Genomic DNA, 14506 nt, shown 5'->3' with positions numbered 1-14506 from the left:
CAAAGAGGGGAAGAAAACACTGAAAGAGTAATCAAATTTGGAACTGAAATGGTTTTTCTTTTGAATGAATTATCTTGTTTCTGAAGCAAAGCCCTTTATAACAAGTAGAGTGGGGACATTTCATATCTCATGCCATTTTGCACCAATCTGAAATGTCACTTTGGCAATTCTTGTAACTGAAGGCCCAGCCACAAACAGGTTAAACATTTTGGTGCATGATGACTCACCATTCGGCTCCTTTGCCCTCTCTGATGATGTCATCATGGAGTCAACACGGCCTGACATTGTGTATAGGAAAGTAGACGTGTAGATTGACCCATCTTTTTCTTCTGATATTTGTGCAACATGAAGGCTGCAATCCTATGTGACTCACTTGGGACTAAGTCCCATGACACAGAGCCAGACTTACTTCTGAGTAAACATGTACCAGATTGCACTGCATGAACTACTCAACTATGTTGGCTTAACTGAAAATATCTTGCCTAAGTTGCTTTGAAGATCACCATGTGAGATCCCAAATTACAGTATGTGGTTAAATTATAATAAGGTTGGCCCAGTGAAATTCTTTGTGAAGCGCTACTGTAGTTGATGGCTACGTTTGGTTTAGATTTAACTTGGTGCACCTAAATTGCATCTGTCACATGATATTTTGATCCTTCCCTATATGCAACATGCTTGTCCTATTCCGTGCAATGTTCAGAAGCATATATATATATATATATATATATATATAGATGCATGCCCCATTGATAAACTGCTCTGGCTCCTGTTGGATATTGTGAAGGTAATAGGAGATGCGACTCATTCATTAGATAGTTTTTATAACAAACAACAAGGGGGGAATATTCTATAAATCATGGTTATATCGACCTGTTCATACTGCATTATTCAGTAAGCCCAGTGGGGTGCATTTTCCAGAGGTGAAAAGAAAACGCACAAGAGTACAGTTCTCAGTGTGACTACTCAGAAGCAACTGGTTGAAGCCTTCCTGTCAGAACTATTTATGTGGCATGCAATTTTACTGGCAGCTAAGCAGCACCGTGAAGTTGTGCCTTCGCACAGCGTACATTTAAATTCATGTCAGAGGAAGGATGTAGACACTTGAATAACAGGTAAAAAGAGAGGAACATACCCGTCATGGTAAATCCACCAACCAGCAAGCCAATATCTCTTCCGCCAACTATAATAGCTTCCCTACGATCTCCATCACTACCGCTGTTTTTGGTTTTCCATGCAGCCCATATTCCAACAAAGAGGATAGCCAGGTAGAACACAATGATAGCAATCAGTCCCGCCACATGAAAAGCCATGTTGAAGCCTCTCGACACTTCTCTGGATTGCTATTTCATTAACATGAGAGCTAGACAAAAGGTAATAACATATTATGCATATCAGTTGTACATGGCAAAACTCCCCAACAACCCTGAGTCCAAATCAGACAATAACATGATTGTCTTATCCTACAGTTCATCCTGATATGATTATGCTACTTCAGATGTAACCTGTTTTATGTTTCAAATAATCCACACACATTTCCTAAACATTGTAACATCTCCAAACAAATATTTCAATCTAAAAATCAAAGTGTTGGCTAGAAACTTGGTTGAAACAAAGTCACTTTATTTAAATCTTTCTTATAGATGATAAAACCGAAATGTCAGTTCAAAATCAAAGAATTCTCCATAAACCTCAAGAATATGAAAAAAGCAGCTTAAAATAGTATACAATGGTGAGCACATTTACTTTTTTTGGTTAAAAAAGAGCCAACACTTCCTTAACCAAAAACCAGTATCACAAAACAATTAAATTATTGCTCAAAGAATGAAGGTCAGAAATGAAGTTATTTCTGCCACTTTTGCAAGCGTAGCTCTCATTTTCATAAGAATGACATTTCTGTCCCTTGAAAAGGTCTGCCTCAAGTTTGCTGTTAGGAGAAACTCATCACTAGAAGATTTAAAGTGTGAATAGAATCCAACAAAATCAATAGCTCACATGAACGAATGACAGAAAAGAGTAGAACTATTATCAACAGTTGATGTACCTTAGTCTGTCTCCCCCCATTCCTTCAGAATTTACTTTTGCTTTCACAGCTACCCTACATTTAACATGGAATCGAAAAGTGTGTTTTTGATCAAAACAAGAATGTCCATGAAAGGTTTTCTGTGTGACATAAATATTTAAGTCTCCGTAATAATCAGAGTAAAGTATGATCCAATTAGCTGACATAAGCAGGGGGCATCCAAGCGGGGCTTGGTAATTCCTTTCCCTCCACCCCATCATTAGTGACAATTTCCTTAGAAATTGTTGATCAGCTACTAAAGTTTGAGCAAAAGCAGGTTGCCGGAGGTGACATTTGAGTTTACACAGCCAATTTCTAAACTCCCAGACAAGCGTCAGTAACAAGTTAGATTTATTGGATTACTCACAACCCTCGCAAAAACAGACATTGTTCCCGGCAGAACTATCAACTCCTCCCAACTCCCCCTCTTTTGTTTCACTCATCCTCACCCCCAATTCACCTCTTTTTCCAGCAGATATCCTCTTCTCCCTTCTTCCTCTGCGTTCTGCCTCTACTTTCCCTTGATCTGGCATCAAGCAGCTCAATCCCAGCACCTTGTGTTCACCCACAGAGGCAGAGTGTGAGAAGCAGCTTTCCCTTTCTTTAAAGGGACAGGCACAATTGCAAAGAGCTCCAGTCCTACGAGAATTTCAGGCTAGTCTGTACACATCCAGGGTCCTGTGTAGCACAGAAGGGAAGCCAGACATCTTCCTTTCCCTAAGAGGCTGAATTTCCTCACTTTTGGGGAACTGGTGCCTTCCCTTCTATTTCACCCCGTTCCCAATGGTTCTGTGAGACTACAGCTATGGAGGCAGCCAGAGCATCAGCCATCCTCAGTGGGAGAATTACCTAGGGCTCCACTCTCAAGGGAGAAGCAATTCTTTCAGGAGGTGATCAGGAACAGCAAAACAGAAGGCCTGGATTAACCCACTACCCAGCCCACTGCCACAGATGCTGTTTCCCTTCTTCTCCCCCTCCTATTGAACCTATGCTCATTTGGGGGCCTGTGTGTGGTTATTGGATTAAAAGAGGCGATTCCGTTATAAAGGAGTGGGGTGCGGAGACTGCATCCGTCAGAGCTGGGACAAACACGTCACAGGGCAAATGGGGGCTGTGGGGCAGAGATGACTCAACAGAGCGTGATCTGCTACGTGGGGGAGAGAATGAAGAGAAGAGTGGAAAAAGACAATGAGTGTGGGACTGGAACATGAGACAAAATGCCAAGGGGTGAGTTTTAGGGTCCAAGACTGAGCAATCAGGAAAGTGAGACTTTGTCAGCAGTAGAAGTTCCTCTCTCTCTCTCTCTCTCTCTCTCTCTCTCTCTCTCTCTCTGTGTGTGTGTATTTGTGTGTTTGTAACATTGTTCGAAAACATTCAAGCGGCTTAAGTAAAATGATTAGGTTTATTAGATTTTTATCCTGACTTGCCTCCACAAAAAGGAAAAAGCGCTCATATTACATTTGCTGAATTCAGGAATTTTAACATCACTATGGGGATTCTCTATTGTCCCAGTAACTTGGCTGTCACAGAGTTTTGCCATAAAATTGCAAAATCTGTGGCAAACCATCTCCTATAATTTCCTTTCATTCTCAAAGAATCTATTTCATTTGCCAAGAAGACCCAGTGAAAGCTTGAATATTTACTCCCAGTGTACGAGACAGCAGCTGTGCAGGAGTGTAGATGCAGAAGCTGGGAGTAAGTCCCGTTGAGCATAGCAGGGCTTAGTTTTGAGTAAATATATATGAGGTTAAAGAGCCCTTTAAAATTTTGTACTTATTGCTGATGCAGGTGAACACTGTTCACCAACTTCCATGTGGGGACCATTGTGGGCCATTTGCCCATGGTCATCTTCTGAAATGAAAGTTGGTTAAATGAGATTTGGCAGTCTAACAACATCTGGAGGGACACAGGTTCCCCATCCCTGCTTTAAGATAGTAAATAGCTCCAGATGGAGCTAAGTATTAGTGACCCCATCATAAAATGAGTGCTTCTACTATCCCAGATTGTTTGGGCATCTTTCTCTGGGTTGTTAGTGTGGGAGATTAACACAGCCAAACATAACAGTACATATTCAGCAGTAAGAAAGGGGTTAAGGATCACAAAATTCTGTATTGGTAGAGAAGACTCAGATTGGTTGTGACTTCTCACCTTTGGGGAGGGAGGAAGCAAGCAAGGGTTGTTTCCTGTCCCCCCCCTCTCCCTCTCCCTCCCTCTTTGAACCATGTAACTTAGCAGATGCCTGAGGCTGGGGCTCCAAACTTCTGTATTTCATAACCAAGAATACCTTACCAATGTTGTTTCTGCTGTAGCATTCAATGATGCATGGGTGAGACCTCTGATTACTGTAAGTAAAGCATTTAAACTTACTTAAGGTTGTAGTCTATTCACTTTGAGATGGGTAGAGGTGGGGAAGCACATTGTCAGTGCTTAACACTGGGATATTTACAGGTCTACCAACCTATATTTTCCACACTTTGCAAACGCTGTTTTAAACTCTACTGGGGTCTATTTTGGCTAAAGAGTGAGTCAAGCCCCACATTATTTAATTCAGGCAGTCAGCTTTCCATTTTGTTTTGTTTTTTACTTTTTGTTTTTTACTTTTGTAGTTTCCCACACAAGTGGGATTTCAGAATTAACTGGTATCCCCCAGTTATTTCCCAACAGTTAGATCCTTATATTTGAATACCTGTCCATGGCTCAGGCTGCTGATTTCTAACCCTTCATTTTCCTGCCTGCAGTCCTTGCTTGTGCAAGGGACATTGCTGATCAGGCTATAGGCAGGAAGAGGAAGGTCTACAGTGGGAGGGGTGGGCAATCATGAAGATTGTGTGGCGTATAGGCAGAGGAAGCCCATGTCTCACGCAGTTGAATTGTACCTAGTCAGCTCTTAAGAGGGCTCGGATCCAGGCTGCCTGGACAATGGCAGTTTTCAGGTGCAAGGGCACATTATCCAGGCCCTTGGCTTGAGATAAACAAAACAAACAAGAATAATACAGCATGAAGTTGTATTGCACTTGTTTTCTTTATTGCCATACTAGCCTGAAATCCTAAGGGCATTTTTGTGGAAACAAGTTTCCAGTGAAATCAGTGAAACCTGCTCAAGTTTGCATGCACAGGACTGGCTGTATAGATATGAAATGACAAAAGTATATATAGCTTCTTGATTATAGCTTCTTGGTTTACATTTCACAGACGTTTGTTTTCCCTTATTAAATTTGTGCACTTGTATTGCACACAGGGACACGGGTGGCGCTGTGGGTAAAACCTCAGTGCCTAGGACTTGCCGATCGCATGGTCGGCGGTTCGAATCCCCGCGGCGGGGTGCGCTCCCGTCATTCGGTCCCAGCGCCTGCCAACCTAGCAATTCGAAAGCACCCCCGGGTGCAAGTAGATAAATAGGGACCGCTTACCAGCAGGAAGGTAAACGGCGTTCCGTGTGCTGCGCTGGCTCACCAGATGCAGCTTGTCACGCTGGCCACGTGACCCGGAAGTGTCTGCGGACAGCGCTGGCTCCCGGCCTATAGAGTGAGATGAGCGCACAACCCTAGAGTCTGGCAAGACTGGCCCGTATGGGCAGGGGTACCTTTACCTTTTACTATTGCCCACAGGCGTTCTCACAGCGGCTTACAAAACTAGCTTAAAAATTCAAATGACAAATTCTGCAAAATCCTATATGTTGGCCTGTTCCTGACCTGCCATATTAACCAAAGTCTATGTGGCTTTCTAAATAGGATCTTTCAGATGAGACATTCAGCACATTCAGCTTACTGACTTCTTTCAACAGAACTGACATCTGAATAAGGATCCTTAGAATAACATCCCTTGCAAACTTCAATTCCTTTATGGTGCAGGCTGTTAGGCACCCTTAAGTGATGGAACAGATATCTTTCCAGGGGAGTAGACCAACATTTTTCATTTTTAAATAAGACTATGTAACATGGAAAAAGAGAGAAAATACAGTATACACCAGTGTTTCCCAAGCTTGTGCCTCCAGCTGTTTTTGAACTACAACTCCCATCATCCCTGACTAGCAAGACCAGTGGCAAGGGATGATGGGAATTGTAGTCCAAAAACAGCTGGAGGCACAAGGTTGGGAAACACTGGTATACACAATGAAGGTATGTGGCAGGTGTTTTGGGTTCACCCCCTCCCTTGCAAGTATTCTGATAAGTTATCCTACACAAAACAGGCTTAAGCAAAGTACTGTAGTGTGCTTTCATATGGAGTAGAAGACTATTACCCAAATGAAAGAAGCAACTAAACTGTCTCATTTGCTCTCTGTGAGTTTATGACCAAGAACCTCATCACTATGATATATAGACTCTCTGGGACTCCAAGAGCACACGAGCCCATCCACATCTTCCCTCAAAGCAATCAGTGACTGTTGATTTCTTTCAGAAAGATTTTCCATTTCCATGCCTTCCTCTTCCCCTCCCCCCTCAATTCCAGGCAGGTGGTTTGTCTAATCAATGGCCGGATAATTTCTTTGGGGACTCTGTAGTTGCTTAAAGAGATTGTACTGGGACACTCAAGATGAATGACATCCTGAAAGCCGCAATTTCAGTCTGTATGTATGTATGCCTTCTGATAATTCTGCTGTAAAGCATTTCTTAAATTAAGCATCTGCCACCCAAAAAGTTCGCAAACCGGGCTTTAATGGGAAAGCCCATGCTAACCGAAAGCCCCATTTTCAATTTGCTTACACGTAGTTTGCCATTCCTTCTTTTATATTGTTTTAGTATTTTTAGTGTATGCTGCTGTGATCTCCTTCTGGAGGAAAAGTAGGCTATACTTGATAACAAAACAATAATAAGACTGAGATAAGTGCCTGACTTTAGCCATGGCGATTGGCTGTGCAGAGAGGCTGATCCTTGTTAGTATGCACTGCACACTTTAGAACTAAGCCACAGACTCCCCAAAAGCATAGTTGAGAAGGAGCTGGGGTACTAACAATAGTTAGCCAAGTCTCCTAACCTCTGCTACAGGTTTACAGTGCTAACAGTGAAACCCCTGTTCTAGGGTTGACACCTCACAATCTGGATCCTGGACACACCCTTTCACTGTTTACTCGTTCACTAAAGTAGTAGATGAGCTCTACTGCGGCTCTTCTTCCCTATTCACTCCGTGGTCCTGTCATCGGATCCTTTCCTCACCTGCTATGGTCTACAGATTTCAGGGTGCGCTACGCAGCAGATGAGGGAAGGAGCAGGAGACAGCATTGCAAATGGTGGGAGGAGCCATAGCCGTTTTGTCTTGTTCTAAATGAGAGATTAAAAAGAGTTGTGCTTGACCATCTGGGTTGTGGAGTGGAAACGTTATCCTTTCCCCATTCAGTCCAATTGGAGTAGGGCGAGTTGAGAGGCTCCTGGTAGTGTTAAGCAAACAGCCCACCCAGCCAGCTGAAGGAAGGACAGAACTGGAATTAGAAGGGGACCAGCCCCTTCCCTTCACCTTTTGTGATTGACCCTAAATTGATGCTAACGTATGTTTGGGCTAAAATTGCAAGGAGGGCTTGTGGAGGATTTTATGATGGCCTTCCCTCTCCTCTCATCGTTTGATCATCATTGTGGGACAAATGGATGGTGCAGCCATTTTACCATTTTGGCGTATGATGTTTGCCTTGCCTAAAGGCTTCATCTCTTTACATGACAGCTGTGATGCACAGGGCCTCATCATGGGAGCCCAGTTACCTCACTGACATGCCACTCCTCACCTCACTGAAAGCCTAAGGCCAACAGCCAAAACTTTGTTTGGCACATCTTTATATTTTGTTCATACCTGTTATCTAGTACAGTGGTACCTCGGCTTCAGGTTACATACGCTTCAGGTTACAGACTCCACTAACCCAGAAATAGTACCTCGGGTTAAGAACTTTGCTTCAGGATGAGAACAGAAATCGTGCTCCGGCAGCGCGGTGGCAGCAGGAGACCCCATTAGCTAAAGTGGTGCTTCAGGTTAAGAACAGTTTCAAGTTAAGAATGGACCTCTGGAACGAATTAAGTACGTAACCAGAGGTACCACTGTACTGTTCGTTGACCATGGCCAAAGCATATCTGGATAAAACGTCAGAGGACCTGCATACATATTGTGCGCTGGATAGAGGAGAGTCCCCCGCGGCTATGGGAAAGCACACCTTGGTTTAAGAACGCTTTGGTTTAAGAACGGACTTCCAGAATGGATTAAGTTCGTAAACCAAGGCACCACTGTATAGAGAGAACAGATTTGCTTATTTAGTTTGTACAGGGAGGAGAAACATGTGGATTCATAACATGGATCTTCAATATTTAATTTGGACCTGGTTCACTCAGCTTTTCCAGGTCTTCTCCACTTACATTCATTTTTGACACTGTAGACGGAAGTGCCCATAAAGAAGTGAGACAGAAAGGCCATAAATTAGTCTATTTTCACAAAGCTGCTTTTTAGTACAGTGGTGCTTCTGCAGATTTATTAGGAGGTTGTCGCAGCCTCTGCTTTTATAACTTTAAACAAATTACACAGAGGCTCCATGCTTCCCCTCTTCCACCCCCCAGCCCGGAAAGCTTTTTATAAAACCATATTTCAAAAGTGGTTCATAATTTATTATGTATACACTGGAGCTATGCGAGCGACACAGTTGTTAGACCTAATGAGAAAACATGAGAGGCCTTGTGCGATTCAAATAGACGACATAAAACCTACAAGAACCTGAAATCCTTTCAGCTAAAGTTTAAGGAAGCCTCACAAAGTCAAAGTCGAATCATGCTTCTTATTCCATTCTTTACTCATGCCAGGGCTGCCTATATTCAGCATGGGGGCTAATTCTATCAGTTTTTACTGACAGAAACCCCTCACAACCAGAGTCTCACAAGGGCCCTCTCCTTTCTATTACTCATGCTCCATAGGGTTAGGGAACCTTTGGCTACCCAGCTGTTGTTGTTGCCCTTCAGATCCCATCAGCTCCAGCCAGTGTGGTCAAGTGTCATGGATGATGGGAGCTGAGATCCAGCTATACCAGGAGGACCACAGGTTCCCCACTCCTATCCCAGAAGAAACCTTTCTTCAACTTGGTCTCTGCACTGCTCAACCATTTAGAAGCAGGATTAGCCCCCCCCCCCCATAATCTATTTTAGAAAAACGGCAGATATTTCTGGGTATCTAATTTCCATTTCATACCCCATGAATTTTTTTTCTTTTGCCCTTTCCTGAAAGCACTCAGTGTAATTGGCCAGGGTCGTTTAGGTAGCCAATTGCACTGCTTTTGGGTGCCATTTTGTTTTCTGCATCTAGGTCACATGTGCTCTAGATCTATATTAAGGTAGTCACTCCTTACTCTGTGAATGTTAGTCTTGCCCCTCTACATTTACATGTATTAACACTCTACCTTTTTGTATTTAGAATCTTTATATTGTTCAGTTATTTTTCATGTATTTATTGAACTATTTATTTATTTATTTATGAATGAATGAATGAATTCCATTTTTAACCCACCTTTCACCATCAGGTCTCATGGTGGGGTACAACAACTTAAAATTCAATATTGAAACAAATTACAGTCATATGACTTGTTTTTGTTTTCTTGATATTATGTTGATATGGATATTTTATTTATACATTTTGATGATGTGCTACTGTCAGATGGTTTGAGATCAACACTGTTGATGGAAAAGCTATTTACAAATATTGGATGTCTGGAGCATGCATGGACTATGCCTGTCTTGAACAACTTTGAAAACAATGTCCTTTTCCATCAGCATTTTTTTCAACCACACCTTGATTAGTACAGTGGTACCTCGGGTTAAATACATAATTTGTTCCGGAGGTCCGTACTTAACCTGAAACTGTTCTTAACCTGAAGCACCACTTTAGCTAATGCTGCTGCCGCGCCGCTGGAGCACGATTTCTTTTCTCATCCTGAAGCAAAGTTCTTAACCTGAAGCACTGTTTCTTGGTTAGCGGATTCTGTAACGTGAAGCATATGTAACCTGAAGCGTATGTAACCCGAGATACCACTTTATTTGGTAGTGTTGCCAGTGTGTAGATAACGTTGCTTTGGGATCACATTCTGTCCATGGGTCTAGACCTTCCCTAGACCTTTGAGGAAAAATGTGCTGATTTTGTGAATTTCCCTTTTTGCTTTATTCTTGCCTTTTCTGTTAAAAACAAAAGCTTGTACATCAGATTACAATATCTGGCCTTTCGAGATATCACAAGTTTATATTACAAAAAGGGATATGACAGGCACACAACAATGAAGTCACAAAAGAGGAGAAAAGAAGGGGAATAACCAAGATGCAAGTCAAGGCTGGATACATTGGGCTGGATCCAGTCCAAGCTGTTCACACTTGGTTCCCATTAATACCAGTGAGATGAGTTAAACCATAACTAACATTTTGCATTGATTTTGACGGGACTTGGGTGCAATTAACTTAGTTTGGGTTCTACCTATTTACAGCACAATCCTCTACATGCCTACTTAGAAGTAGTCCCACTAAATTAAATGGTAAGTAGGTATAGGATTGCAGCTACAATATATCTGAAATGTGACTACTACAAACATCCAAGGACTAATCTTCCCAAAGCTACTCAACCATTTCATTTCCTTTTGTAATTTTTAAAAATACCATATTCATATTATGGCTCAATTCAGATAAAAGATATGCAGCTGAGGTTCCCCAGAAGTGCCTGTGCAATTGGATGTAATATGTTTATGTAATATACCTAATTTGTTTTCCAGTAGGTGCAAACAACACTATTCGTCTTTTCTGCTTATTATATGCTGGAGAGATACAAAGCACACAGCTAATCAGCACCATGGACAGAGAGCAAAGTGTCCCATGCATTTACTTTTGAAGCTTTTAAACTGGATTTGTGAGATCTGCTTTTTTTTTGGGGGGGGGGGGGAGGGAGTCTTCAAGTGAAAATGTTGAAACGAATCTTGCTTCAAAACCTGTGTTGCTGGACTCCAACTCCCATCACTCCCAAACAACATGTTCAGTGGTTAGGGGTGATACACATTGTAGTACATCTGGGGGTCTACAGGTTAGCCATCCCATGCTATAAGTCAGTCTCACTTTACTAAGAGACCCACTTTATAGAATGATTCTATTAAAGCAACCTTCCTCAACTTAATGCTGTGAGGACGTTTTGGACTACAACTCCCATCAGCCTCAGCCATTATGGCCAATAATCAGGGATGATGGGTGTCATAGTCCAAAACATCTGGAGGACATCAGGTTGGAAAGTCTGTGTAAAGCATTATTAAAACAGCAACCTATACACACAAGCCTGAGAGTGAGACTGCCAATTTTGGGGATCAGAAAGACATTATCCAGTACTCTCAAAGGGGTTGTGAGAGGGTAGCATTTGTCAAAAAAGGGTTTGTGCCCTTGGGTTTTTTGTTTTAAAAAAATAATCTGAAGGAAAACTAACTTGGTTGTTTTTATAACAGAACACACCCCATTGCTTTCCTTTTGTCTCCCTGGGCCTGTCATTCTTGGTGACAAAGGGTAGGAAAGTGGAGAAAAAGATGAGCCCCACATTGAAATTCTTGTTTCCCCATCTCCCTTTGCTGTCTCAAAAAATTAGAGAACATGAAGAAGAGCCATAGCTCAGTGGTAAAGCCTCTGCTTTGCATGTGGAGAGTCCCAGGTTCCAACCTTGTCATCTTCAGGCTAAGAAAGATGCTGTAATTCCACTGGTTCAACAGCCTTCTGTCACCTCCAGAACCTTTGCACAAAGTCTGGAGGGCTGGGGACCAGTGCAGACTTGGAAGGTGTATGAAGGGCAGAGAGGAAACAGAAGTCCCATTGTACTAGTGGAACCCTGCTGGTGCAGCAATTGATACAACTCTGTGTCTGAAATCCTGGGAAGCCAATGCCTGTTAGTGTAGACAATATTTTGTCTATTTGGTTCAGAATTTATAAACATCCTTATATTCAGAGAATACATGGTGTACAGAAACAGAACATAAAACCCTATAGAGATAATAAATCAGTGTTAAAGCCTAAACCCTATCCAGAATTAAGAACAGCGACAATAAAATAGACTAATTTTGGGAAGGCTTAAGAGACATAGTGGAGCAATTGCCTGGTGTAATATAAGGCAGCTTCGTGTTTTCATATATTCCTATGCTCTTTCAATTCAGCCCCCTGAATATTTTGCTTTTTAATTCTTTTGCTGTAGTTTTAGAAGATTTCATAATGCTGCAACCGGACTCAACGAAACCATTGTACATCCATGTATTATCAATAAATCAAATGTTGGGATGCAAAAATAAGAAACAACCCCTCACTCTAAAAAGAAAAAAAAAACAAATTTGATCTGGAATCTCAAGAATGTTTTAAAGATGGCTAAGATATGTCAGCTGACTTTTTCTCTGCCAAAATCTTTTATCTGACAACGGCTTGTCTGTTACATGCTCCCCCCGCCCTTCCTCACATCAATCTTTCATGCAGCAACACAAAAGGAAATATAGCCAAGCATGTTAAATGACCTGAGGAAATATGGAGAGCAAAACAGGATAATTTCACTGGGTCTATGAAAAGACAGAAAAACTATGCTATGAAGGCAATTGAGCAAACAGCAACAAAAACAAAATGGTAAACATGGATGGAAGCTTGCCCAGAACTCAGCTAGCCACCTGAAATTTGTTTGTCCAGATGACAATAATCAGGGCATCTGTTCCATCAAAATTCCAATCAAAACTATGAACCTGTATGAATTATAGAAGCACAAACAATACTGTAATGTGAGTGCTATCTTGACAGTTCTTTTTTGATGGCTTCAAAGTCATCCTCATCCCAACTGAGTAAGGGAGCACCTCTCACAGAAGGAGAGAGAAAGAGACACATAGAGAGGATGTGTACACATAAAGCACATATAAGTAGATACCAATCCAGGTCTGTGGAAATCTATGTGTTCTTCCAACCTCAATTTGGACAGCTAAGTTAGTTTTGCTATCTTTTACAGGATGATTACTTTAGGGCATGTCATTTGATTGCCACCTATTCGTAAAAACCTAATGACCAATTACAATTCTGTTATCATATCCTGAAATTTCTCCACTTTCTTGCACAGGTATAATCATGTACTCTTGGACAGAGGCTTTTTTCTGACAGAGGGGAAAGCAGTTCACCCCCATGGGTGCAGACATTATAATGTTGCCTGCTTGATATTAAAACTGTCAATTTTCTTTATTTGCAGCAAAGTAAGAAGTAGTATATTCTCTTTCATGTTTGCATTGATGTGATTCCCATCAGTTTACTGCCAAGCAAGCCGACTGAAGCAGAGCAGAGTTGTGCAAACATTTTATTCATTGAGCTGGTATATATTTTTTTTAAAAAAATTGTATGCAGAAATATTTCAATGCCTAGCTTTCTTGAAATACCTTTAAAGTAATTCCTTCAGTTCATTCCTGGCATTAAAGGAATGGCAACTTCTGCATATAAGCTATTGATTGTTATTGTTCCTGTTTGCTCAGTTTTGATAGGAATGGAACTCTGGGATCCTGAGAGAAAAACTCCTGTCAAGCGAGGATAATAATACTTCATGCATTTGATTAAGTAAACTCTAGTCCAGGAAAGCTTATGCCTCAATAAATGTTATTAGTCTTCTTAAGAGTCCTGGCTGTTTCGGCTAACTCTGAGGGTGTTACTCAGATTGTAGTTTTGTACACAGCATCACAACTTTCCCACAAGTTCTGAGCCCAGTTTATTATCTAAAGGAGCGTCTCCACCCCCATCGTTCTACCCAGACACTGAGGTCCAGCTCCGAGGGCCTTCTGGCGGTTCCCTCACTGAGAGAAGCCAAGTTACAGGGAACCAGGCAGAGGGCCTGTGGAATGCCCTCCCACCAGATGTCAAAGAGAACAACAACTACCAGACTTCTAGAAGACATCTGAAGGCATCCCTGTTTAGGGAAGCTTTTAATGTTCGATGTGTCACAGTATTTTAATATTTTTTGGAAGCCGCCCAGAGTGGCTGGGGAAGCCCAGCCAGATGGGCGGGGTATAAATAATAAATTATTATTATTATTATTATTATTATTATTATTATTATTATTATTATTATTATCTGAGGACAACCTTCAAGTCCTTGTGAACAGTTACAAGAGAGCTGACTATGATAACAGGCATTTTTGACATCTGAGGTAAACAAAAAAATGGTGGCTCACCAAGCCAGAGAAGAAGGATTGCGTGAAGATCTGTATCAGGAACAAAGGGGGGGGGGGGGGAGAAGCATAAAAATCTACATTGAGAGCAAGTGTGGAAGAAGACCAGCAGTGCCTCCTATTTGCCAACAGGCTACTGTGGCGGTTAATTTTTAAATCTGGCCTCCAAGGGGAGCACTTCAACTGTCGCTACCACCACTGAAGCAGGCGCTGCATTCCTTGAAGGCCTAATCTTCTGCCTCTGTGGATCCTGCCACCTGAGGCAGTCACCTCACCTTGCCTCATGGTTCAGTGAGTAGC

The 14506-nt window shown here is 41.9% G+C and overlaps 1 protein-coding gene across 3 annotated transcripts in view; it reads right to left on the bottom strand.

Moving 5' to 3' along the window:
- The window catches only part of SLC5A7 (solute carrier family 5 member 7), a 34069-nt gene extending 19799 nt beyond the window's left edge, over positions 1-14270 (bottom strand). Inside the window, exons 1-3 of one of the 3 annotated variants that reach the window (XM_028727982.2) lie at positions 14210-14270; positions 2520-2737; positions 1133-1360 (exon numbers count right to left, since the gene is read on the bottom strand). In XM_028727982.2, the coding sequence (XP_028583815.1) occupies positions 1133-1310 (178 nt within the window). In that variant the 5' untranslated portion in view covers positions 1311-1360; positions 2520-2737; positions 14210-14270. Of the gene's footprint in view, positions 1-1132; positions 1361-2519; positions 3104-14209 lie in introns of those variants that run through there. The other 2 variants (XM_028727984.2, XM_077927629.1) reach the window with 2 other exon arrangements.
- Between the last annotated feature and the right edge of the window lie 236 nt (positions 14271-14506).

The sequence above is a fragment of the Podarcis muralis genome, chromosome 4 (assembly GCF_964188315.1).
Source record: "Podarcis muralis chromosome 4, rPodMur119.hap1.1, whole genome shotgun sequence".
Classification (NCBI taxonomy): domain Eukaryota; kingdom Metazoa; phylum Chordata; class Lepidosauria; order Squamata; family Lacertidae; genus Podarcis; species Podarcis muralis.
This window is presented reverse-complemented; position numbering and strand designations above follow the sequence as displayed.